This window comes from Rhyacophila brunnea, unplaced genomic scaffold, assembly GCF_057557595.1.
Source record: "Rhyacophila brunnea isolate RB1 unplaced genomic scaffold, BYU_Rbru_1.0 scaffold_3, whole genome shotgun sequence".
NCBI lineage: Eukaryota > Metazoa > Arthropoda > Insecta > Trichoptera > Rhyacophilidae > Rhyacophila > Rhyacophila brunnea.
The window spans coordinates 56,799,225-56,825,309 of NW_028232965.1; the positions used below are offsets into that span (position 1 = coordinate 56,799,225).

Consider the following 26,085-nt stretch of genomic DNA (forward strand, 5'->3'; position numbering starts at 1 on the left):
AATTATATTATTAAACTTAAAAAATAAATTAACATGATTCTGGAGCCAAGGAGTAGTAATTTTCCCAGTCAACACCCCCAGTCAAATCTAAATTCTGCGTATGTATTCGTCTTTGTACCTACTTAATAACTTATATTTCATTACATTTAAGTAGTGTGTTATTGGTTTGTGGATATTAAAACAATGTCAATGTATGATAAAGTTTATATATTCTTAATCCACTAGTTAATAACATAATATAATCACACAATGATTATAAAGTTTAGAATTTAGAATACAAGTAGTTAAAAATGGTTACTGAAAGCGAGTCTGAGACAAGAGTGAATATGATTTGGTCAGCTTTGCGACTGCTACATACAGTGATGTCCGGTGAGGTAAGGCAGATTGAGCGTCGCTTGAGGGCGGCAGTTACTCGAAGGGCGGCAAATCGAGGAGAATCGTTAGGAATATAAATAGCTAAAATTATTTTGTTTATTTACATGTTGTACAATAATAGCGTAGTAAAAATGGTATCAAAATAATAACCCTGTGTATTGCTAAATGGTACAAACCAAAGGTGTCAGAAATATTAACGAATTAGAGCCTCAGACTCTGGTGGTTTGAGTGTCTAGCCTAATTACCTATATAATATTTACTTTTTAGATCTAAATTTAATTTTGTATGTTTTAGTGGTATATATTTTGTTAGTAATGAACCTATCCATACAATACATTCCTTAGATAATGGAGTCATGAAAGGACGATAGAAAATAGATAATATATAAAAAAAATGGGGCGGCATTTTGGCGCTGCCTAGAGTCGACATTTTGTCTAGGGACGTCGCTAGCTACATATGATGCAATTAGGGTCTAAGGAATTCCCGTCTGGTGAGAGTCGATAAGGTATAATTCACATTGAGTTTGGTATAAGGATTTGCAATATACATAACATGAATAATGAAAATAATTCATTCAACATAGTTACAAGAAATCATTGTCACGAGTTGATTATTAAAGTCCAATAAACAAGACTGTTAATAATTTATCAACCGATAATATTTTGAGTCATTTCCAATGTTTAAAATACCCCACAAAACAGGTGATTGTTCACTCATGTAATCTAACATAATATTGTGAATGATATAAAAAAGTAAAAACATCCGATTCTTTTGACCCACGTTATCGTAAAATTAGCGACAAAATGTGATATGCATATGATCCATAAAACGTAAAAATAATTATTTTTAAATGTACGAGGGTGGGTCAATAAGTCCTTAGAAAAGCCGACAGGTGGCGCGACTAGTACTGTAAGCGGTTTGTTTTCATGCAGCGGCACTACCGATTCAGTATGCTGCGGAGTTTCAATCAGATTGGTCGGGTTGTTGTGTGTTTCTCGTACATTTAAAAAAAAAATTTGCTTGTGAAAAATGGAAAAATGGAAAATGGAGAAAATTGAGTTTAGAGCTGTTATTAAACATTTTAATATAAAAGGGTTAACAGCAAAGGAAATAAAAAATGAGTTGGATTTAGTTTACGGCATATCTGCTCCTTCACTTGCAACTATTTATAACTGGTTAAATGAATTTAAACGTGGTCGTACATCAACAAAGGATGAACCACGCTTAGGACGTCCTGTAGAGGTGACTACACCAGAAATGATCAATAAAATCCACGATATGGTGTTAAGTGACCGAAGATTAAAGTTGAGTGAGATAATTGAGGTTACAGGGATCTCAAAAGATAGCGTCATTTCTATTTTACATGACAAATTGGGCATGAAAAATATTTCTGCAAGATGGGTGCCGCGTTTGCTCACAGTCGACAATAAACGCAATAGGGTGGTGGCCTCTAAAGCCCTGTTGTCGCTCATGCAACGCAATCCGGATGATTTTTTTCGTCACTTTGTGACTGTAGATGAAACATGGATACACCACTATACTCCCGAGACGAAAGAACAGTCAAAGCAGTGGATTGCGAAGGCAAACCATGTCCAAAGAAGGCGAAAACCGTAAAATCAGCTGGTAAGGTTATGGCTACTGTATTTTGGGATGCACGTGAAATTATTTTCGTTGACTATTTGGAAAAAGGAAAAAAAATAACAGGGGATTATTATGCATCTTTATTGGACCAGCTAAAAAACAAAATTGAAGAAAAACGGCCTCATTTAAACAGGAAAAAAATCCTCTTTCATCAGAACAATGCCCGTGTTCACACATGTTTACGATCAATGGCTAAAATTGAAGAGTTGAAGTTCGAATTGGTCGACCACCCACCGTATTCGCCAGATTTAGCACCCAGTGACTTTTTCCTTTTCCCAAACTTAAAAAAATGGCTAAGTGGACAACGTTTTTTTTCAAATGAAGAAGTCATCGATCGGACAAATGCTTATTTTGAGGACCTTCCGAAAACTTATTTTTCTGACGGTTTAAAAAATATTGAGAAACGTCTAACCAAGTGTATTGAGCTCCAAGGAGATTATGTTGAGAAATAAAAAAAAAATACAAAAATAAAAACTGTTTTAATGCTTTTTTCTAAGGAATTATTGACCCACCCTCGTATCAAGGCTATCTTAATAAGTTTGATAATAGTAAATAAATAAACTCTTTAATACTTAGTAAATATTAATACTAAAATAAATTATTAATATATAATAACGTATGGATAAATAAAATATTGAGGCTTCAACACTGAGACAATTGGGACGTCCATGGCGTGGACGCACCTTTATCGAAGTGGAAGTACCTACAAACCAAAACCATGCCATGAACACTATTACATAATCTTAATAAATCCTCGTGCATGTGTGCAGCACCTTATTCAATTAAATATGCTGATTTACTTTCCGTATATGGCGACAAGATTATTTGTCAACAATAGCATTGGATTGCATATTAAGATAGAAAGTGACCCTCGAACGCGGACCTCAATAGCTCGATTATGTTGTCAATACTTCCAAAAACAGCAGACCGTTCCCAAAATACATTGATTAATCCATAGTACGATGCACCTACGTTGGTTTAGTCCTAGTGCGGGGAACGGCGGTCGCTTTGTATAAATACGATACCGTGGGTCGTGGGTTCGTAGGTTACATGAAATTGTACGTAAAACATTTCACCATGGCACAGTTCGCCGTGAGCTTTCTTATCGGAAAGAGATGACCATATACTATACGGTCTCCAATTTTATTAGATTCAATTTGAACATTAATTCAATTTTCATAGCTGATTTTGGCAAGGAAAACCTAACCTAACCTAACAAATAATACAGTATATCGGCTATTTTCAAATTTTGTTTGCTGCTGGCTTCCTGTAAAGTGTAAACCGACAGAAACCGTGTTTTATTTAGACTTGAATTTTATGTCAGTACTATACGACCCAAAGAGATTGAACGGTCTCCAATATACCGCCATATATTTCCGATACAACATTTCACGGTGAAGTGTGATACGGCGAACTGCATACGTACAAGCTTCCGGAAAAAATTCATATTGTTTTTCTAATGTATATTTGATTCAATGTGAGGACCAAATGGGTTGGGCCAAAAATTCAAACAATTCTTCAAAAAAGCCTGTTAATGTAACATGCACTCCAGTGGAGTCAGACTTGAAGGTGGTAATTTACATTTTCTAAATTGTTTCTAACACATTATAATTGTTAAGTACTTCCGAAAAGTTTTATTGTTTAATTAATTCAATAAACAATAAAAACAATACCCAAGTAAAAAATAATTGTATTATCAATTTAATTAATTATAATAGCTATGTATCACCCAAGGATTACTTTTTTGCAATTACAATCATTGTATAATACTTGACTAGAACACGTTTCTCTTAAAACAAAATACTTATATATTATAATTATGTATTTCGGTATCGTAATTTATTACAGCATTGCCAACAAAACAATGTTAACTATCAAACAAATAAAATTAATTTAATGAAAACAATTTTAAGCCGAACTTGGATCGCAGTCATAGTAAATATAAATAATATTATAATATGGGAGGGAGTACCTAAATAAACACGTTTCACTTGTATGAAAATACGTTGAAAACAAAAGCTCAACTTATGATACTTGCCCGTAATTTATTAAAATGGTTGAACACTGATATCATAAACGCTTTTAATTAAAATATTAATTCTGATTATGTACCGCGAAAGGAACAAAATACTCCAGCTTGAATAAAATACCATGACATATTATATCACATTGAAATCCCGTAAAATTTTACTATTGTAATCTGCTTGTAACAATAACTATGGGTAAAAGTGCTCCATCTCCATGTTGAAAACTTCGGGCGTATTTAATAGTTATTCCATGTACCTACCGGGAGTATCCCATAAGTAGGGATTCCAATCCCGGGATCCCGAGCTATTTTCGATACCTATGAATCCCGGGATTGATAAACATAATCCCGGGATTTTGGGATTGATTTTTTTATCAATTTTTATTGAAAATAAAAGAAAAGAGAAAATAAAACAGAAACAATACTTTTAATAAAAACCGACACCTGTTTAACTCGGATCCTGGACAGGGACGCATTTCTGGTCAGTCGCGGACAAACCGGAACAGGATTGGTAGGTCTACATCAATTAACTGCTATTTTTCATAGTGATTTTTATTCAAAATTTTAAGCAGAAGCATTTACACTGATAAACATAGTTGATAAAGTTCACGTAGATACTGTACGACAAGATCTTCTTGGCTACGTGTTAAAACTGTGAACGAACAAGATCCTCCCATTTTTAACCGCACTTCGATTATAGTGACGTCCGGTTAGCGACGAGTTGTCCACGTGTTAAAACTGTGAACTAACAAGCGCCTCCCATTTAGTCGACGACAGCGACTTCCGGATATTGCCTAAGTCGTCTTGTTGGACAGTAGTTAAGTACTATTAAGTACTATATTCTTTCGGAAATGAATAATATGTGAAATGGAAAATATCCTTTTTGACCTTTGAGCGAGACTTCACGTGTACTCGCAACGTTATCACATCACTGTTATCAGTGCTATCACGTTATCAGCGTGTCATTCAGATTAGCAATTTGGCTTTTACTTTATCGGGTAATTATTGTAGTGAATAGCCCATGTTCATACGATTAGAAGCGCGAACGATGATTGATTAGTAATGATTACCTATGATAGGCGGTAGGTACCTACAATTATTTCAACTAAACCTAGACGATTTAGCAGTATCAAAACGTTGACAATCTCATGGAAAAATATAACATTTAACCAGTTCCAAACAGAAAACTCCTATTTTGTAACCAATATTTATTCGTCAGCATCGCAGTTAAAAAAATGTAAAACCCCTAACTACCAAACAGGTTTATTATTAATATATATATTATATATTACTACGAGTTTATTGAACGATTTAGTGCAGGCATGGGCAACCTGCGGCCCAAGGCCCATTTGAAGTTTTCAGCTTTCTATATTTTGCATTTTGGTATTCATATAAAATCCTTCGTAACAAAACTCAAACTTCATAAAAATCAATTACGGTCAAATAATTCAATTCATTTCCCATTATTAAATGACTTTAATAGTGACCGTAAAGTTTTTTTTAAATATTCTAATAAAGTCACAAAATTAATTAAAGAATTCGATACCAGATTCGCATGTATGCAAAAGTATGAGGAAATGTTCAAAATATTCTTAACTTCTAGGAGCTACTAGAACTGCAATCAAGCATATGGTTAAAGTGCATGTTCGAAGGGAATAAGCTCGAGTTTTATCTGTAATATATCCTAGAAGATAAATTTCCAAAATTTAAATGACTGGCAATGTGCATTACAGCAGCACTTGGGACTACATATAGCTGAGAATCGTTCTTTACGAAATTAAATGTAGTAAAAACGGAGTGTCGCAGCAGGTTGCTCGATGAAAACATGACCAATCAACTGCGATGCGCGTCGGCTAAATTACCAATCGATATGAAAAAGATATCAAACAATATACAAAAACAAGTGTCACATTATAGGGTAATAAAATATTTTAATATCTGTAAGGTCTTTGTTTTATTTTTTTTTGTATGTGTGGCCCACCTAAGCTCAGTAATATATTTTTTTGACCCACCAAACGATTTGGGTTGGGTACCCCTGATTTAATGTGTTTGAATTGATAGATACCTACAGAAAATATAATATTTTATGCGTTTGCAGTATTGTATTGTTTATAAATAAACAAAACAACGGTATATTTTAAAGATTTACTTATTTATATATAAGTACTTAAGATTTTTGTAATTGTCCATCTAAATACCTATTTCAAATAATGATCTTTCATTATATAAATACGTTTGTAACACTGGTACAATCTCAGTGCAGCCCTGGCAAATAAATTTCAGGCCACATAAGTTTAATCGCGCCACAAATGAATCTGCAAAGCTAAACGAGTTGGAACTAATTAAATCTTTAGCCTCGAGGTTCGATGGTTTTATCACGAAACAAGACTAAGTCGGGGGGCACAGTATTAACACGACTACGAGTATAAACCACGATAGCAACCGTAACATTAGTCCTGCCTAATTCCTGAGCACTATAAGAAAAAAGTGGTAAAATTCTTCCGTTATAGGAACATTTTTTTATTAAGCATTACTTACATATTATATTTAGATGTTATTTGACAGTTTTTTACGTCATCATCGCGACAAATCTTTTTTACACATTTGGAGGTACTGCTTGCCGCCAAATGTGTAAAAAATATATTAATACAATATAAATACACGTAAAACAGAGAACTTCAAAAATGTATAGACATTGAACTTATTTAATATTTCACGTAGTTCAACTGGTAACAATGTCTTTAGGGTAATACTATTATCAAGGAGAATAGATACAGTAATTATTAATTTAATTTAATAAAACTCAATTTTCCACCATGAATTGACAATAATTATTAAGGCTATACCTCAGTTGAGGCATGGTCTAAAAAGATCGTGGCTAAGCGATGCGCGGATTGTGCAAATGACGCGTGCCGAACGAAATATAATTTGTCATATAAATCCAACATACGTCCATTTAATGTTCTGTTTATTGTTCTATTAGTAACAATAATAATATATTCATTGACATGTTTTCTTTTTCAAGTAAATGTGTAACGTTTTTAGTCATATTTACACGATTTAAGAATTAATACCCCCGTCGCCATCACGAAACAAATTGACGTGTTCACACCTCGACGTTCGCTCTCCGATTGCCAGCGAGTTAAAAATTTCGTCGCACCTATGGTTGAAAATTATTTGCTGTTTCACTGAAGTATCGTCTCAACACTAAAAGAAAAGGGTACTACAATATTATTATTATCGCTTGATGAAAATTGATTCTTATGCATCAATACAAGTATAGGACTTGGTACACAGATGTCTATCTTGAAAATCTACTTTATATATTATGATAATCTTTCTATGTTTAAGAATTAGTTTATTACGACGACAAGTACTTCGGATATATTTAATGGGAGTTTTCGGAGCTATCTTTACTTTTACATGAATTTGTGTGTGTGTTAGTATATTATTTTCCAAATGCATTGATTTTCCAAGTGAGACCGTGTATGAAGATATTGGCGAATCGTCATATTTATTACGTGACAGAAATTTCATATACCTAATAGGCAAAAACTTATTACATGAATTGTACCTATGTAGGTATGTACATTGAATTCCAATACCCAGATCAAAAGGCGACAGAATTATTGTACAAGAGAAAGAGCTTTATTCACAGTGTACGAAATAAAAAATAAAAAGGTTTTATATTTTTTTTGCAGCCCGTATTGTAGATTCGAGAAAATATTATGAATTGAAGGGGACTTTAAAACGGTACCTACTGCTGTTGATTTAACAAAAATATAAATCTACCATTTTTTAATTTAATAACACAATTTATCGGATCCACGAAACGCTGGATGGAATATAAACACAATATTATATAAATTAATATCGTATATATTCCGCAATCACATTTGATGTATTTAAAAAATCAATATAATCGAGAGAATTCTGAGAAACATTGTATGTACGTTTTCAATTTTCTCTTTTCCTCGTTATCCGTGAGTAGGGTAAGGCTTGTGAGAATATAAGTCTGCCATGCATACCTGAAAAGTGCGCTAGCTACACGCGAATTGCTTTTGCAGATTCAATCTATTTTCTGTCGGTATACTCGTTGGATAAGGTACCAACATTATGCTGAAAGTTCAGAAAATCTTTCAGTTACAGTGGACGTCCAATTATGTGTGGATCTCTGAGCACTACAATCTAGAATAATCTAGATCATTTAATTGAGTCGTTCCCTTCTGCACTCCTATGCTATCCATGCAACGCCCTTTCACATGTACATACGTAAACGCGCGCATCTAGCAACACCTCACCTCAACAGTCTACCGCTGCTATAAGACAACTTTACTTACGCGTAATGAATTGTTGTAGGTGCGTTATTTTCGATAAGTTACGTTCCAATTTTGGAACATTTTCGAAAGGACACTTTACGGATTTGGTGCCAACAATGAACCTAGTCGATAAGCTGTGTATGTTTCATCAATATTATTTCCAGTAGTTTTTGAGTGATACGTTATAACGTAACAAACGGTCAATACTTAAAAAAAACAAGACTGATGCTGTTGGTTTCAAAGTCGATAACCTCCATTTTTACCCCTTCTGATATTTTGCTTGATTTTGATACTGAGTTCTTCTTCATTTATATTCATAAAAAATCGTACATATCCAGCTCCGTTCGTTAGAGCGTACTTCAGAGAAACGGCAAATAATTTTCAACAGTAGGTGCGACGAAATTTCTCACTCGTCGCCAATCGGAGACCAACAGAGAGGTGTGCGCATGTCGATTTGTTTTGTCATGGCGTCGGATGAAAATATTCTTAAATCGTGTAAAGATGACTAAAAAACTTTACGTATGTACTTAAAGAAAACATGTCAAGAATATACTATTATTATTAGTAATGTAACAATAAACACAACATTAAATGGACGCATTTTGGATTTTTATGACAAATTATATTTCGTCCGGCACGCGTCATTTGCACAATCCGCGCATCGCCTAGCCACGATCTTTTTAGACCATGCCTCAACTCAGCCTTAAATAGAATTAAACTGGTGATTTATTGCAAATTTGTTCAAATTCACCAGCAGCCATTGTTTATATTTTACGACTGACTATAAACATTATCGTTTATTATTTTGAAAACAGGGAGATTTAGTTCACTAGTCGATTGTTATAGTTGTTTACTCATATGTTTGTAAAAAGAAAATATTCTATTTGTCCATGACGATTTTTTGCGATTATATAAAAATGGCGAATTATGGAGGTTACCGACTTTGAAACTAACAGCCTCAGGTAGATATATTTTGTTCATTGAAATAATCAAAACAGTCATCGAAATCACTGGCAGATATTTAAATTTTATTATTAGTTTAGCTCTAGATAACGTAGTTTGTTGAGGCAAGTCACTATCGCTTGTCCGAATTGTATTTACTTTAGAAAGCTTATTTTAGCAAACCTTTTTTTATAATTTGTATATAGTTACCTACAATAAAAACTGAAAGTAGATAAAATTCATTTGTATCAAGTCACGAGTCGTTTCGCTCCGGTATAACAATAATGATTTATTATATAATCAATACAAAAGAAAGAAGAAAAATATAAATTTCTCATTTTATATAAGGTAGTTCCTGTTTATTTTCTTCGTACTTAATATACATTTTTTTTGAAATGTACCAAACAAGTAACTGGTAGATGTAAAATTTTATTTATGTACATATTCTTGCTCTTATTCAGTCACGTAATAATAAATATAAAATATTTTACATCTGAATATAAAATGACCAAAAAAAACATTAATTCAGTTCGATTATATAATACTCAATTGTTTTTGGCACATTCTATTTCTCTATTTTAATCTAAACAAATAATTTAGACTTTAGACCAGTCGTCCACAACTGTTTTTAGCCGTATACCTACCTGCCGCTTCCACGAAGGCCGTCTAGGACCACATAAAGTTTCGCGACTCGTTCAATCACAGGTAAAATCTTATTATCAATCAACATTCTAATAATAATAATAACGACACATCGTAAAAAAATTTGCCTGCGTCGTTATTTCGCATTGCTTTATAATTGCTAAAAATATATAGGTAGCTAACGTAAAATATTGAACATGATACGAAACTCCACTTCAGTAAATACAACGCGTAAGTATGAGTGTCCTAGCCTTTTTTCTGTCGACCATAGCCCATCTCCCTCCGGCAGGCACTCTTCGTCACTGATATAATATAATGTATATTTGTAATTTACTAATGTCATATTTTAAATAAGTAACAAAAGGTTGGGAAACACATGTCTACAGTCTAGACACATAGGAAAGGGGTGACAATATTACCTTTGAATGAAAATCGTAAAATATACTCCGGAAATATGTTTCACCGACTAAAGTTGCAATCCTTTAATCTGGTTTTGTATGTTTTCTTGTTTGATTTAAAAACACGGACGGCTTCTGTCTTCCGGCAAGTACAGTTCAATAACTCTTTCGGTTCTTGACCTTTATCAAGTAGTTACTTAATGCCTATATTATAATTATTATTACTGTACGTGACAAATGAAAATATACTTTTCCACAGCGCTTTAGAAATTATACGACACGCAATAACGCGAACCGTTAACTAAGCAAGCTCGTCTTCTGATCAGCGAATTGTCAGTTCAAACCTGCGATGTCCATATTGCGTTCTATCATAGAGGAGAAATGGTTATTAGGTACTCCATTATATTATGCAACACAATGAACTGAAATTATTAAACGGTTCTCTAAAATTACGTTTACATCAGAAGCTGTAGTGTAGACTGTAGGTGTAGGTAGAGTGTAGATATTTATCCGAAGAGTCAATATTTAATTAGGTGGGATGAAAATAGGCTAAGCCATCTGAAATTATAAACACACATACACGACATAAGGGTAAGGTTCGAGGCAATTCACAATATACAATATTCGTGCTGACCAACGTGAGAAATAAAATATTCTTTTTCATTGGCTCTACAGTCCGGTGTTGATCTTGGCGGTCGTGGATTAGGTGCATGCTCTGGGTTCAAACACACATTATAAAACAATATGTGAATTTGCCAGACACGGGATTCGAACCCGAGATCCTTAACTCATCAAGCACACACATTACCACAAAACGACACGCCCATAATTTTCCCCACAGTGGAGTGCTACACTGCCAGTCTTCGATACCGTGGATGCGTGTCTACTGCTCACTATCAGAGCTGGCAAAAAAAATGTTATTTTCCTGATGACTAAGCCCAATAATATCATGGTAATTTACTTTTTTGCATTTCACATCCCAAATTACTGCCAAATGAAGGCATCCCCATAACTCATTCTACTCCTGTCGATGCCTTTAAAGACAGCCTTATTCAGCACCTCTCCGCTATCAATACACGGTAATATTTGTCCGGTAATTATTACTCATCACCGAGTGACATTTATGTCTACCCCGTGCAGTGAGACCGGTCACATGACACACCTGTTGTTGCTAGGTAACCTAAATTACTATGTAAGCATAATATTATAAACCAAATGTAACTTTAATCTACGTCAAAAGGGGGATATTATTTTTAGGTAGGTAATAAATAACGTGACGTGTCTTTTTTACATTTCACGAAAAACCATATTATTAGTACCAAGCTCAAGTGTAAAAAATTACGGCGTTTCAGAAAAATGTTGTAGTTATGTCGCTTTAACTATAATAGTAATTATAACGTTTTAACATTAAATTTACATTAGCGTTAGGAACATAACATTTTACAAGATAAATACCAAGTACTTTTGAGCACTTACATATGTATTTTTTTGTACTTAAATTGTGTGATTTAGTTATAAAAAATGCTTTCACTTAAATATATTCACAAAATGTTTATGGCCAAAAATAGTGGTGTAAGTAGATAGATATGTTTTAAAGTCAGCCAACCGTCGCCAGTAACGTTTGCACCTAATTGATACTAATTTTTGTGCATACAACAATAATTATTATTAATAGCATCGTACGATTCAATAACTAATGATAATATTTAATATTAAATTAATTAAAATAAAACACGATATGTATAGGACTAATTTTATTCTCGCTTTAGAGGGAATTTGTATCAAGTATATGTACATTGTGTTTATTTTAATTGATACAATGCAATTCCGCCATGAATATACAGTAAACACGATATAAAAGATTTAAATAAGTAGGGGAGCAAGGGGGAATTGGAGCCTACTAAGGAAATTGTTGAAAAAAAGTAACAAAATGTTCTAATCGTTTATTATTAAGACTTGAAATGAGTCCTTTGGTTACATAGTAATAATATTACTGCAATTTCCACTCAAACATTCTATAACTAAGGTACAAAAAAAACGTTTTCCCAAAAAACACATTTGGCTCCAATTAACCCACATGTCGGGTAATGAGAGCCAAAAATTTACCAAACATGTAATGGGAGCTTCATATTTTAATATGCTCACAAACACTTATACACATTATAACAGGCATAGGTACAATAAAATGTTAAATATTTACTAATGTAATTCAACAAAAATATGCTCTAGTACTAAAAATATCAAAAGAATCAACACGTCATGTTATGAAACTAAGCAAAAAATACAAATATAATCTTTCTGGTTTCGGAGGGCATTTTCCAACGAAGTCACCGTCCAACCAGCCTTGAAAGTCGTCAGCTTTCTATTTCTGGGCATCTGGAACAATTAAAATCTTTTTTACTAGTAAAAGAGGTGTGAAATTTATATAGGGGTAATGGGAGCCACCTAGGCTCCAATTACCCGAATGTCAACCACTTTTAAGGTTGATAAATAACGCAACCAAACCATTTTAAACCTTGATTCTGAAGCTACTAAACAAAAATACATGTATCTGGCTATACAATGGACACAAAATATGATAAAATAAATAAAATTTTAAGTACTTACGTTGATGTTTATGTATTGTAAATTGATAAAGGCACCTAGCCCAAAACACACTTCCACTCGCCACGCGCGTGCACGTGCCACTAAGCAGCCAACAGCGATCGACGGGCTTAGCCGACGATTGACGAAGATGTTTTGGTTATTTCCGAGTCATTTTAGTGTTAGATGATACCTGTTTTGCAGTCGCTCCCATTACCTGCAAGCTCCCATTACCCCACGCTCCCCTACTACATTTATTTATTTTTAACATTTAGTATCAATTTTAGTCATCACACCATAATAAAGACTATCAACAGCAACGGCTTATTACTGTATAATATTGTATAGTATAACGCAGTGGTTCTTAACCGGTGCACCGTGTAGCACTGGTGCACCGCGAGCTTGTTGCAAGTGCACCGCGAAAAAATGAAAAAACAGACAAATCTTCACTTAACGAAAACATTGCCGAGGGAATTATTTCCACTATAACAGAACATTTAACTTTATTGGAAGAAAATATTGCATATTAATTTCCTTCCTTAGATATAGAAAATTATGACTGGATACGAAATCCATTTGATAGGTACATCGAGTTGTGAATTTTCGTACGAAGATTGGTCACCTTGTCAATGGAAAATTAAATTTTATGAAATAACTATGGAGGAATTTTGGATGTCTGTCCAAGACGAATAACCACCTCTCTACATGAGCGCACTGAAAATTTACAGTTTTCAACATCATATTTGTGTGAGCTCGGTTTCTCAACAATAATTAATATAAAAACTAAAAAACGACAAAGACTTACGAATTTAGATGAAGAATCATTGAGGGTATCTATATCAAATATTCGACCTCATGTTTCTGAAATCTGCAAAATCCGACAAGCTCAGGTATCACATTAATTGATTTTCACATCAAATAAATTCCATTTTGTTATGGGTAATTGATTTTAGTTACAGTTATTCCATGTATGTATCTTTTCTTTAATATTTTTTTTTTCTTTGACTGTTTTGTTATCTGTTAATTTTGTAATAACAGTTATGTTCGCATATTTTCTTTGTTTTATGACCGTTTGATTTTGGTACACCGCATTTTTTTCTTATTAGATATCAAAAGTGCACAGTGACTTCGAAAAGGTTAAGAACCACTGGTACAACGTATAACTATGGAAACATTGAATCATTCTATCACGTAAATACAGTGGCGTGGCTACTTCTTCATCGTATGATTTGTATACAAAGCGTTGGGACACTAAACCTCGGATATTCGCTTCTAATAAATCAAATTCTCATCGCAAAATATTACAACAATTATTACAATAATATAGATTCAAAATAAAAGTCACATACAACCGTAGCCGTTAATTTGTTCCACACGTAATAATAATTCTTCATGCATACCTTGAAACGGATAATAATTTTCACAATCTGCAGATAGTATTGCCCGATTATTGGGATGCGCCAAGCGGGGTGTTAGGTGGTGCGTAACACACAGGCGGCAGGTTTCAAGGGACGGCAAAAGTCCGAAAAAACATTTTTAATTAAAAATATATTTGGTATTCAATTAAATAAAAAGAACTTTATGATGAAAAGAAGTCTCATCGGCGCAATTTTCTTACATATCATTAAATAATCTTTTATTAATTATTGTACTACCATGCCCCATCGATACATGTCTATCTGTCATATCTTCACTATTTTATTTTTATTTGATGGGGCATGGAAATATTGGGCTGCCACCCGGGCGGCAGCTGCCCTTGGCGCGTCCTTACCAGCTTGCATAGTTTATTATTTTAGTTATAACATATTCAATTAAGCATCGACAGACCCAATAATAAATAATATAATTATGTTTAACTGTCAATATAATATTACATAGGTATCCATTACCATATCATTTCAAAATATTATACGTATTTAGAAACGTAAAAAAGGAAGAGGTTGATCTTCTGTTATTTTTGCATTGGGGCCCAATGTTTATAACTGGATACGCCACTATGTACTTGCACCCAAACTATTCAATATTTTAAGGTTATTCCGCAATGCTAACTGGATAGCTTTATATATAAATACAATGCATTTATAAATCAAGGGACGCTACCGCGAAACTGACGTCTATCTATAATTTAGGTCCATTTAAATGTTTATTAATTAATTAGCAGTAGAGTTTGCATCAATAACTTTTTCCATATATCACTTGAATAATTAATTGTTAATGCATACCATGGGTCAAATTGCTTTTCAATTAGACGATATTATGCATATTAAATAATAACACACGGTAAATGCACAACGTACGCTAACATTGCTAACAATATGACATTAAAAAATTGGGTCATATTTTTACTTTTGTTATAAAATGTCAACACAACAATGAATGCATAATAAACAGTGCATCGTTCAAGGCTGGAGAAATTGAGCACGAGCTATTTATTATACCTACCTGCAATAGAATAATACTATGTAGTACCTATACATCAATTAAAACAGAATGGCTAAATACCATTATTGTACCTACTTACTCATCTCAAAATATCTAATCTTTTTTACAATTTGAATCAGTAATGATTATATTTTTTTAATGTATTCGCTTTTCTGCCCTGCTAAGTAAAAAGAGTGATTCTGATTTAATGAAATGAGAATACCTTTTCTGTTATATAATTCCAATTAAGTACATTTGGAATCAAGCAATACCTGCGTCGACGTAACGGCGTCTGCGTTAACTTGTCTTCGCCCTTCGACGGTGGGGGTACCTCCTACTAACCAGATGAGGGTTGAACCAAATACAAAGGCTTATTTACACGAGTCACTGCGGATGATCCTCCGCAGGGAATTAGATTCAAGCATTCACTTCTTGTTTACACGTTTCACCGAAAGTGAAATAGGTAGGTACTCGATTCATTCCAAAATGACGTCAAGTGAAATAGCGAACACAGAAATCACAGAAACAGCAACCAAGAAACACAAAACATCACTTTGTTTATTACAAATCATTATGTACCATCAAATATGATGTGGACTGCTGGAACGTCTATTTAACCGGTTTGTTTTCAATTATTCAAAATTACAGTAGGTACCTATGTAAATATTACGACACTACTCAGGGGCGCAGTGCGAATGCGTGGCGTGTGTGCATGCGCGGAATCATCCGCAGTGATCAAAAAATGATCCAAAGTAGAACAAGTTCAACGGCATTCACTTTTGATTCCAGATTATCACTTTCTATGATTCGTTAATGAATGTGCGTTTACACGGGTCACTGCAGATGATTCTTCCGCGATGATCGTCAAAAGTGAACCATGCAAACGGGAGTAATCACTACTCTATTAATTAACTTAGAAAGAAACTTATTTTAGAAGTTAATATTGTGTATATTTAGGATTGAATAAAAAATAATTAAATCTTACTGATATTTAAAAAAAAAAAAACACACAAATATCCCTGAATCGCCATTTTCAGTTTTACGTTGTGGGAAAAAACAAACCAAACGTAACCTACTCGCAACATTGAATTATTTTAATATCTATTATTTTTTGTTACTTTGATGTTTCATATCTGCATATCAGATGTTCTATTCCAATGTCGATTGATTATATTTGACCAAGCTAGTAATTGCACCCATGACCTTCTATATTATTAATATTATTATACTAGACGGATGCAAATCATCTAATAGTTAAACAATACAACATGCATATATATTTACATACCGAGGCAAGTAAGAATAAAAGTTCACAGTGAAGACAGTTTAAAACAAGCCTGACATAATTATTCTATATTGTTTGAGACTTCCACGGTTGTTTGTTATCGTATTGGGTTTTTGAGTTGTCATTGTGTGTTCTTCCTCATTCTTTCTTCGCCCGTTGCAGAGTTTATCTCTTGAGAATAGTCTCTGCAGCGAGTCCGAAACGGCGAGGAAAGAAGAAGAAACTGTCGTAGATACCGTGTCAAAGTTTGAAACTTCCATTAGTTCTCAGTTCTCACGTAGAGTTGTGCCAAGATTGGTAAGTGCCTAGGGCCTAGGGATATTGTATAAAAATAAAAAGTAAAGATATTTGGTATCCGTATTGAGTCGATGGCAGTTTTATATCGACACGAACGTATAAATTATTTTCGTGCAATACTTTTTGGATGTTAAGTGATATGTAAGATGTTAGAATATCCTCGCATGTAGGCAAATAGTTGATCGAACTGGTTCCCGTTGGAACGCCGCCTAAATTAACCAGCACTGCGAACTGATACTGATTGGGCAGGCCACCACGTGCCGTAAACCCCGGGGGAGGGCAGCAGTTCGTATTAGATATTTACAGGGGCGGGTGTAGTACTGGTAACCCAACAACAGATCAAAATATCTTATACACATCTGACGGTAATAATGACCCTGATTAGTAGAAGGCACTCAAAGAAGAAATTATATAAACGCTAAGAAAATAAAGGGTTGGAAACCATTTAAGTAAAGAGAATGGTTATTAATATTTGTTATGAAAACCACTATGTCGTCATCCTTCATTAAAAAGATTTTTTGCCAATCTCATAACAAAAAGGATCAACTTTAAAAAACGGGTTCTGCGTTAGTGCGCATGTAGGTACACGTAATTACATACCTAGTCGAATTTATAATTAAAAAACGACCATGTTGTTTACAATTCACCTGTGACACAGCGAACTAACTGTTATTATCATGCCAATGTGCAAAATCTGTATATTTAACCTATTTCATTAATCAGCTGTTTAAACCAAATTTTGAGGTTATGTGAACATACGGACAAAAAATAAGTAAATTCGACAGAGAAGATAAATCTCATCAGATGATGTAAGAGATTGCCGCGCCCATCATTGTAGTTTATGCAAATGTAATGGGCAAAGCATGCAAAATTGACATTCAAAAGCCATGCGCCTCACGGTGAGCCTAACCCAAATGAAAATGTTTTTTTTTTAATATCAACACATTAACTGTCATTTAGTCTCATGATAACGTATTTTTAAGGTAAAGCGACAATACTGACTGATACTCGTATAACTACTTAATTTGCATAATGTATTGTGGCCTGATTATTAATCATAGCTATTATAATACACATATGGAAGCAAGGTACATATTACTTATAATTTGTTAAATGTATTGTTGTTGCAACTATAAAGCGGTAGCTTAAATGCATTTTGACGAGCAAATCTCAAACCGTTGTCAAGAGATACTATATAATGGCTTCTAATTATTCGGTAAGTATAAATATTCAAAAACAGGAAGTATCTTAATAAAAGTATTTTATTAATTTTTGGGAATAATTTAATATAAGCAGCAAGTATTCAAATAATATATGAGAAAGTATTTAAATAAGCACAGAGAATTATTAAAATGTTTAATGTCAAGTATAAATATTTGTGTCAGAATAATTAATAATTAATATTTTCACTGTCTTTTGTAATAAAGTTAATTATTTCGATTACTGTCGCTACAAAAGACAGTGAAAATGTTAAGCGGACTACAGACGAACTCACGTGCCGCACGAGAGAGGTACTTCAGCTTACAGTGGCATCATGACGTGTACGGTAAAAGCGATTTACAGTTGGATTGGTATGATTGCTCGCATTGAAACAGGCATCGTAGTAAACCGTGTCCGGTAATTTGTACGTATACAATTGGCCGTAGGACACTTCTTCGTGAGCCGTTGTCCTTGAAACATGTGTTCGTATAGCATTTAATAAAATGACAAGTTGTTCGTTTATCATTTCACCGTGGAGTAGTCTATTGTACGTATATTACAAAATGCGACGGTAGTTTGCAAACAGTACTTAATGTTCCGATTAGATAACTACATGAAGTATTTTCGAGAAATGGATAGAGCTAAGTAGGTAGGCTGTAAACTGTAAATTATTATATTGAAGTAAATATTGTTATTTCGGTCAAAATGAAACACTTAAACATACATAATAGAACCATCGAAAAGACAGAATCTAGGTAACTAAATTAGAATAATAATCATATCTTGTATATTTATGTAGTTTCGTCATTAAATTATTTAAAACCAATAAAGACATCTCATAAAATTTGTAGTGAATCTAATTGGAACATTACTGTTTGCAAACTATCGCCACATTTTGTAACATACGCACAAAATTTTTACCCCACGGGGAAATGTTCAACGAATGACTCGCCATTTGATTAAATGCTATACGAACACATGTTTCAAGGACAATGGCTCACGAAGAAGTCTCCTACGGCCAACTGCATATGTACAACTTACATGAAACCGTAGTAAACAATACTAGTACAATGCGAATCGCTCATGGTACCACTGTAGGATGTTAGTATTATTAGTTTACGCTTTAACCATGTCGTCGAAAAACAAACAAAAATGGGCGACTACTTTAGACTTGCTCAAGTATGTAGCTCCGTGGCTTTATAAACGCTTTGTTTTGATGCATAAAAATAGGTACTTAAATAATGGGGTAAAATGCGATGTTTGATGTTGTACCTACAATCAGAACGTATCACCACTTAAAACATATAAAATGACACATACATACACGTGGGAAAAAGATTTCCTCTACCCGTCGTAAAAACCTATTCGTGAGGCTTCTAGATCCATAAGGGATCGTAGATAGAGGCAATGAGAAAAATATAATCAAAGTACATTATTATTGAATACACGTCACACGCATTACAAGAAATATGAGGTCATTGATTTGCGAATTTCTAAAGAAAACCTAAAAACTCTTCATGCTGTTACTTTTGATATAACCTAGGTCAATGTGAAAAAAATAAAGCAAGGTCACACCGTAGATTTTTTTATTATCATATACAAAATTTGGCTAAAGCACGCTCGATTCAATTCATAGACACGATAATATGTAAACTGTATGAGTATCACCATACAATTTACATATTAGATTATACTCGGAGATCAACGATAACAACATTTATAGACCAACAGCAAATCTTGGCCCTTAAATGAATAATAAAAAAATTACCACATTAGAATATGTAAATATTTATTATAAATGAAAGAAATGGCAAGGACTCAGCAGTACTTATTTGATATGAAATAAACGAATCGATCAATACACCGAGACTTTATTAGAAGATTAATAAAATTACTTTGTTTATAAAATTGCTTAGTTTGAAATGGGTATGATATTCCCGCAGTGACCTAGTAGACAAATTGAGTGCATATAAAAAATAATGTATTCAATTAAAATAAACAAATTAATAAGAAAACCAGTTTCAGTGTTTATTTATATTATGTCGTGCGAATTATTAAATCTAAAACTACAACAAATACATACGCAACTATATTATATTTGAGCATAAATAAGTAACATCTGATGTTACAAAATTATATTCCTTTACAATACAACCAAATTAATGTCTAAAAAGAACACTTTTTAGGAAAACGCAATTTAAGATTTTCTCTCGGCCGTTGTTTTAAAAATTTCGTGAAAAGACAGTGTTTTTGATTTTAGTGAAATGAAAATTTCACTATTTTCATATGTCAAAATAATCACATAATTTTACATAATATAATAGAAAATTTAGTTCAAAACTTGGGTTCTCATTTCACTAAAAACAAAAACATTGTCTTTTCACTTGGCAGGGCAAGTATACTTTACAAACAAAATATGTACCTACAGACCTACAAACTTATCTGAAGAATGGGATGGGGGAGCACTGTCGAAAACTACCCAATCAGGACTCGTAACTGGACAAAATCTGACATTCGAATGAATTTTCAAAATGGCGTCCTATGTTAGATCGTAGTTCCATTTTTGGCCATTCTACAGATAAGTTTATAGGTCTGTACATAATGAATTTTCTACAAAATCGTGCATACGTTGTGATCGAGAAATATTCAAAATAGGCCAATCTCTAAACTCGAGAAACCATCTTCGATATTCACGAGAGATCAAGAAATTGTCAAAAAGCAATGCTATCGACCACAGGCGAAATTAAAAAAAAAAATGTCAAGAAAATTTGACTTGTCGGTAAAAAAAAAAAAGAAGAAATATAGGCGTCGGCTTTGATTCTAAGCGGAATTTCCCAAGATTTTTTTTTGACGGAATAAATTTCTAGGTAAATGTTGTTTAGACCTAAAAATTAAAAAAAAAAGAATTTAAAAAAATTAGAATTCTGAAATTTCAAGAAATGAAAAAAGATCTAGATATGAGTGGAGCCAGCCCGAATACTGAAAGTGACTAATGAAAGTGAAATCTGTTTAAAAGATGGTTATATTAATAATTGTGTCACAATTGAAACTATTCATTAATATCATTCCAACCGTCGTCAAAATTATTTAATTTGCCACTTCTTGTTCGATGGGCGAAATACCTAAGTATCGAATTTTCTTTGCCTTTGTTAGATGGACTTTAAAATGGCACAAGGACGACGATTATTCTCAAATTGAAAAAAAAGCTATTTAAAAAAATATATATATTGTATGGAGAATATCTATTCAACAATCTTTTTGTATTTTTTTTAAAGTCATCTATCTGCCTTTTATGCATCTCCAATGTCAAAAGTCAGCCATAAATACTACATAAAGAAAATATAACTATTTGCGCATTGCTTTAATAGCATTGATAAACAAACTAAACTCACTTTAATAAACCATAATAAGATGAAAGAAAATTGTGTTTAATTTTAACTATTAAAACAGTGTAGTTACTTTTCAATTTGCATGGTTCATATGTCAATAAGTGGTCAAGGAAAATGGTTCATTATGTAATATATAGTTGCACATTTCAAAAAAGTATTGATAATATGATCAACATTAAAAAATGCAATTTGCACAATATTCAAATGGATCATTCAATCCAATGGGGAAAAAATCGGTGTTTACTTATGTACGCGCGTTACTTCTTTGGCGTAACAAAACAAAAACAAAACTTGTGATAACCTAAATTCTTCGACTAGCTTTTAATTATCTTATTAAATTAAACACGTAAGAAAACGGGCCGCTTATTGAAGCGCCGTTGGTTTATTTCTATAAATTTTAACTTATGTTACTAAATTATATAATTATTTATCGTTGTTTTTATGTTTAAAGTAACAACTGCCACTATGACGTTTAATCGTTTGTTTACGTAAGGAATTGAAAATGGACGACAATAATAAATTCGCTGCCTAGGCAACGGCATTATAAACTATAATATTATACTGTATAATCGTCACGATTGCAGTATCATACTGTGGCGTAAAGGTACTGCGTTCGGCTGATAACCGAACAATCGATGGTTCGAATTCAATCGAGTGCGTTTTTTTCGTGTGAAAAAATAAATTATGTGTCACACGCCAAAAATACACTCTGATCTGATTTCCCAAACGCGCCAAAAGAAGTATAACTTCAAAAATATTGTTTGTTATAAGGATTTTCGAACATGTTATGAATAACTTTTAATTGGACTTTCTTGTTGTATATTGTTAGGTTACGAACGTAAACTAGCAATAAATAGTATGAGAGGAAAAGTAAAACCCTTTTACAACACGCTCGGAAAATTCTTTTATCGGATATAACTTTTTTAAATATACTCTTATTGTAATAATAGATTTGATTGCTCAAAACAAAACTTTCCGTGTGCATTTAATTGCAACCCATTCATAAATCCTTGAATGACAGCAACACGAAACGTTATGATAATATGAGTATGATAAGTATTGTAAAAACTAATAAATTGTTTTTTTTTAATTCGCATATTTTATAGGGGACAATAAATTTCTTATAAAAGCTTAATATTTTTATGAGTGGCAAAACCCTAGCTCGTTCTTAAAAAAATATTATTGAAAAACGTTTATAAAACAAGTATTGTTTATAGTAGCAATTTCATTAATATGTTTTTTTAATACTAAAAGCTTGGCATGTTGACCGGTTTAAGGCTTTGACGTCATTGCCGGGCAAATCCGAAAAATATAATTAATTAAATAATATATAGACTGTAGGAAAAAAATTGATTCAGAATACAAGCAAGACAAGTGGTAGATAATTATTATTGTTTTGATTTTTTCACTAAGTGGAGTGAGATTGAGATTATTATCGACAAAATAACAGGCCAATGCATCATTTTTCGTGACAAGGAGGCGGGTAAATAAGGCTTTAAAAAAGGTGATTTTTGTTTTACTATGCAAAGTCTAAATCAATTAAACTATTATGCGAATTAAATTGAGATTAATATGCAATTATACGATGATATCAATATAATTGTGTAATATCAATATAATGTGGTGATGTCAACCGGATATTTGGCGGTACCTACGTTTAAGGATATATTCAAAACAAATTTGTAAAATATAAACAAAAATACGGTGACACACCAAAAAGAAATATTTAAATATTTTAAAGGTATTTCAAGCGAGCCTTTTCGAAGAATTCTATCAAATATGAAGCCAATAAATTTAGAAAATTGTCAAAGGTGTTACATCCCCGCTCAAGAAAATGTAAGTGGACAAGTATTTAAAAATAAATGCAAAAATTACACAACCAACAATATTACGAGTTTGTGTATTATTTTGTTAAATGATCGATAGGTAAATCGATATCGACATAACCGGTAGAAACTTATTTGTAACGCGTTATGCATTTACACGAAACTTGAAATTAATGGATTTAAAGTTTTATATTCTTAAAATTAATGTGAATGATGTCTAAAATTGACCAATGGTATGTATAGCTTTTAAACGTTGGATTTTTTTATTATTTAATGATTTTGCGTCTGCTGATCAACAAATCTATAGGGAACTTCGTTTTATTAATTAATTTTATTATTAACTCTATAGTATATAACAATCAATTTAAATAAAACCTCACTACGCCACTCCAGTCTGGCACAATAGTTAGAGAAAATGACTTTCGCTGATTACATAATATAGTTATAATTTATTCTATAATCTGAGGTTATAATTGTATCGTTAAAAAATGGGTTTAAAACCCGAAACATCTGTCAATATTAATAACACAAAATTTTTATAATTTACAAAAACATTCTTTCAAAATCATTAGCCACAAAATAATGGCAGAGCCGTTACTAGCAGGTGTGTAATTATTGATAATTTAACGGTGGGTTTTTTTTTACCTTGGCACGCAGACTGAGTGATAAAGTCCATAATTTTTGATGACATGAAGGAACTCTGGAAGAGTCCGACATGCACCCATTATACTGAAAGCTGCCAACGATGTGTTCCACACGACGAGCGTTCCTCGGAGTTCAAATCTGTAATGAAAAGAAACAAATATTTTAATAAACATACCCATAAGCAAAAGGGTTTACTGTTCCTTTATTCAAAACGGTATACACGATCATTATTGTTGTACCATCATTATTAGCCAGAAAGACTTGATATTGAAAGGATTTATAAACAATGATTATGTTAAATTCTAATGGATTTAAGTTTTGTACTATTCTATTTGAGTCGTTTTTTGCGACCCGGGTTTCGCCTTTCGCCATCTTCGGGCACTGTAACTTTTATAACAAATCGATACAATAAAGGTAAAAACATTATCACCTACCTATTAAGTCAAAAAATATAACAAACAAATTATGAATGGTTGAAGTCGTCAGCTGAATGCAGAACTATTCTAACTTACATTTTAAATTTTTGAGGAGAGACTTTTTTGAAACAACTTACTGAAATTATTTATTATCTTTATGGATAAATGGATGCATCATATTTTAGTAGGATTATTGATGAAAAAAATGGTGCATACACTTATCCATATAAATGATAAATAACTGAAGTAGGCTGTTTCAAAAAACCCTTCTGCAAAATATTTTAAATGTGAGTTAGAATAGTTCTGCATTCAGCTGACGAAGTTTTTGTAAAAAAAACCCCCAACATTATCAATAATAATACACTCGATAAGTGTATAATAAATCGTCAAAACCTGATAATAGATCATTTTAGTAATTATAAACCATAAAAATACTGCACTCGAGAGGTGTAAAATCGTCCATTCTGGGAACAATGGTAACGTATTGGGAATTAATGGAGTTAACCCTACACTGCATAGTGATTTTTTTCATTCAAAAAGAAAATGTCATGCAGTTTAGGGAACTAATGAGATATATCTATGATATCAGTCTTTAAAAGTTATTAGTAAAACAATTAATATTCAATAATATTCTTACATATTATAGGTACCTACTTTTTTATTTTTTACTTTTTCTAAACACTAATTATGTTAGTTATTTAGTGGAGACTGGTCGTAAGGGTCGTGGTGTACATTATGGAGATAAATTGTATTGTTACATAATGTGTTAAATAATGTACATACAAAAAAAGTACATAACAGTCGACAAAATAAAAACAGCACAGAGAAAAAGTACAGAGCCGTAAATTTACAATGAAAACAAAAGCTTTTTATTCTCGGCCGAAGGAAACTGAAACCGAAAGTCGTGGCGGAAATTTATCGCCGGCTCAAATGGTTGGCTCCGTGAAAAGGAAAAAAAAACTTTTTATATAAAGCACTACTTCAATGATTATACGGTTCCACTTAACATGGATAACTTCCCCGAATGAAAGCACCTAAGTAACGTGGATGCGATTCCCTAGGTTTTACCGGCGTGGAATGATCTCCTGTTTTTCTTGGCACGTTTCGGTGTAAAGTCGAAACCTTTTTCTTTATAAGATCAAGAATATATTTACATTTATGTATGTTACAGCAAGGTAGCAAAGGTATTAACATCGGTATAAATAACATTGATCCAAATTTAGTAGTGCTTGCCGAACTTCAGCAGCATCCTCAGTAGTAACAGATTTCAATAATACGAGGGTGGGTCAATAAGTCCTTAGAAAAGCCGACAGGTGGTGCGACTAGTACTGTAAGCGGTTTGTTTTCATGCAGCGGCACTACCGATTCAGTATGCTGCGAAGTTTCAATCAGATTGGTCGGGTTGTTGTGTGTTTCTCGTACATTTAAAAAAAAATTTGCTTGTGGAAAATGGAAAAATGGAAAATGGAGAAAATTGAGGTTAGAGCTGTTATTAAACATTTTAATATAAAAGGGTTAACAGCAAAGGAAATAAAAAATGAGTTGGATTTAGTTCACGGCATATCTGCTCCTTCACTTGCAACTATTTATAACTGGTTAAATGAATTTAAACGTGGTCGTACATCAACAAAGGATGAACCACGCTCAGGACGTCCTGTAGAGGTGACTACACCAGAAATG

At 32.9% G+C, this 26,085-nt stretch overlaps 1 protein-coding gene across 1 annotated transcript in view; it reads right to left on the minus strand.

The window, feature by feature from the left end:
* Baldspot (elongation of very long chain fatty acids protein baldspot) overlaps nt 1-26,085 on the minus strand; it is a 100,230-nt gene that overhangs the window by 17,469 nt on the left and 56,676 nt on the right. Inside the window, exon 2 of the mRNA XM_085952168.1 lies at nt 23,990-24,127. Coding sequence (XP_085808294.1) covers nt 23,990-24,127 — 138 coding nt within the window. The remainder of the gene's footprint in view (nt 1-23,989; nt 24,128-26,085) is intronic.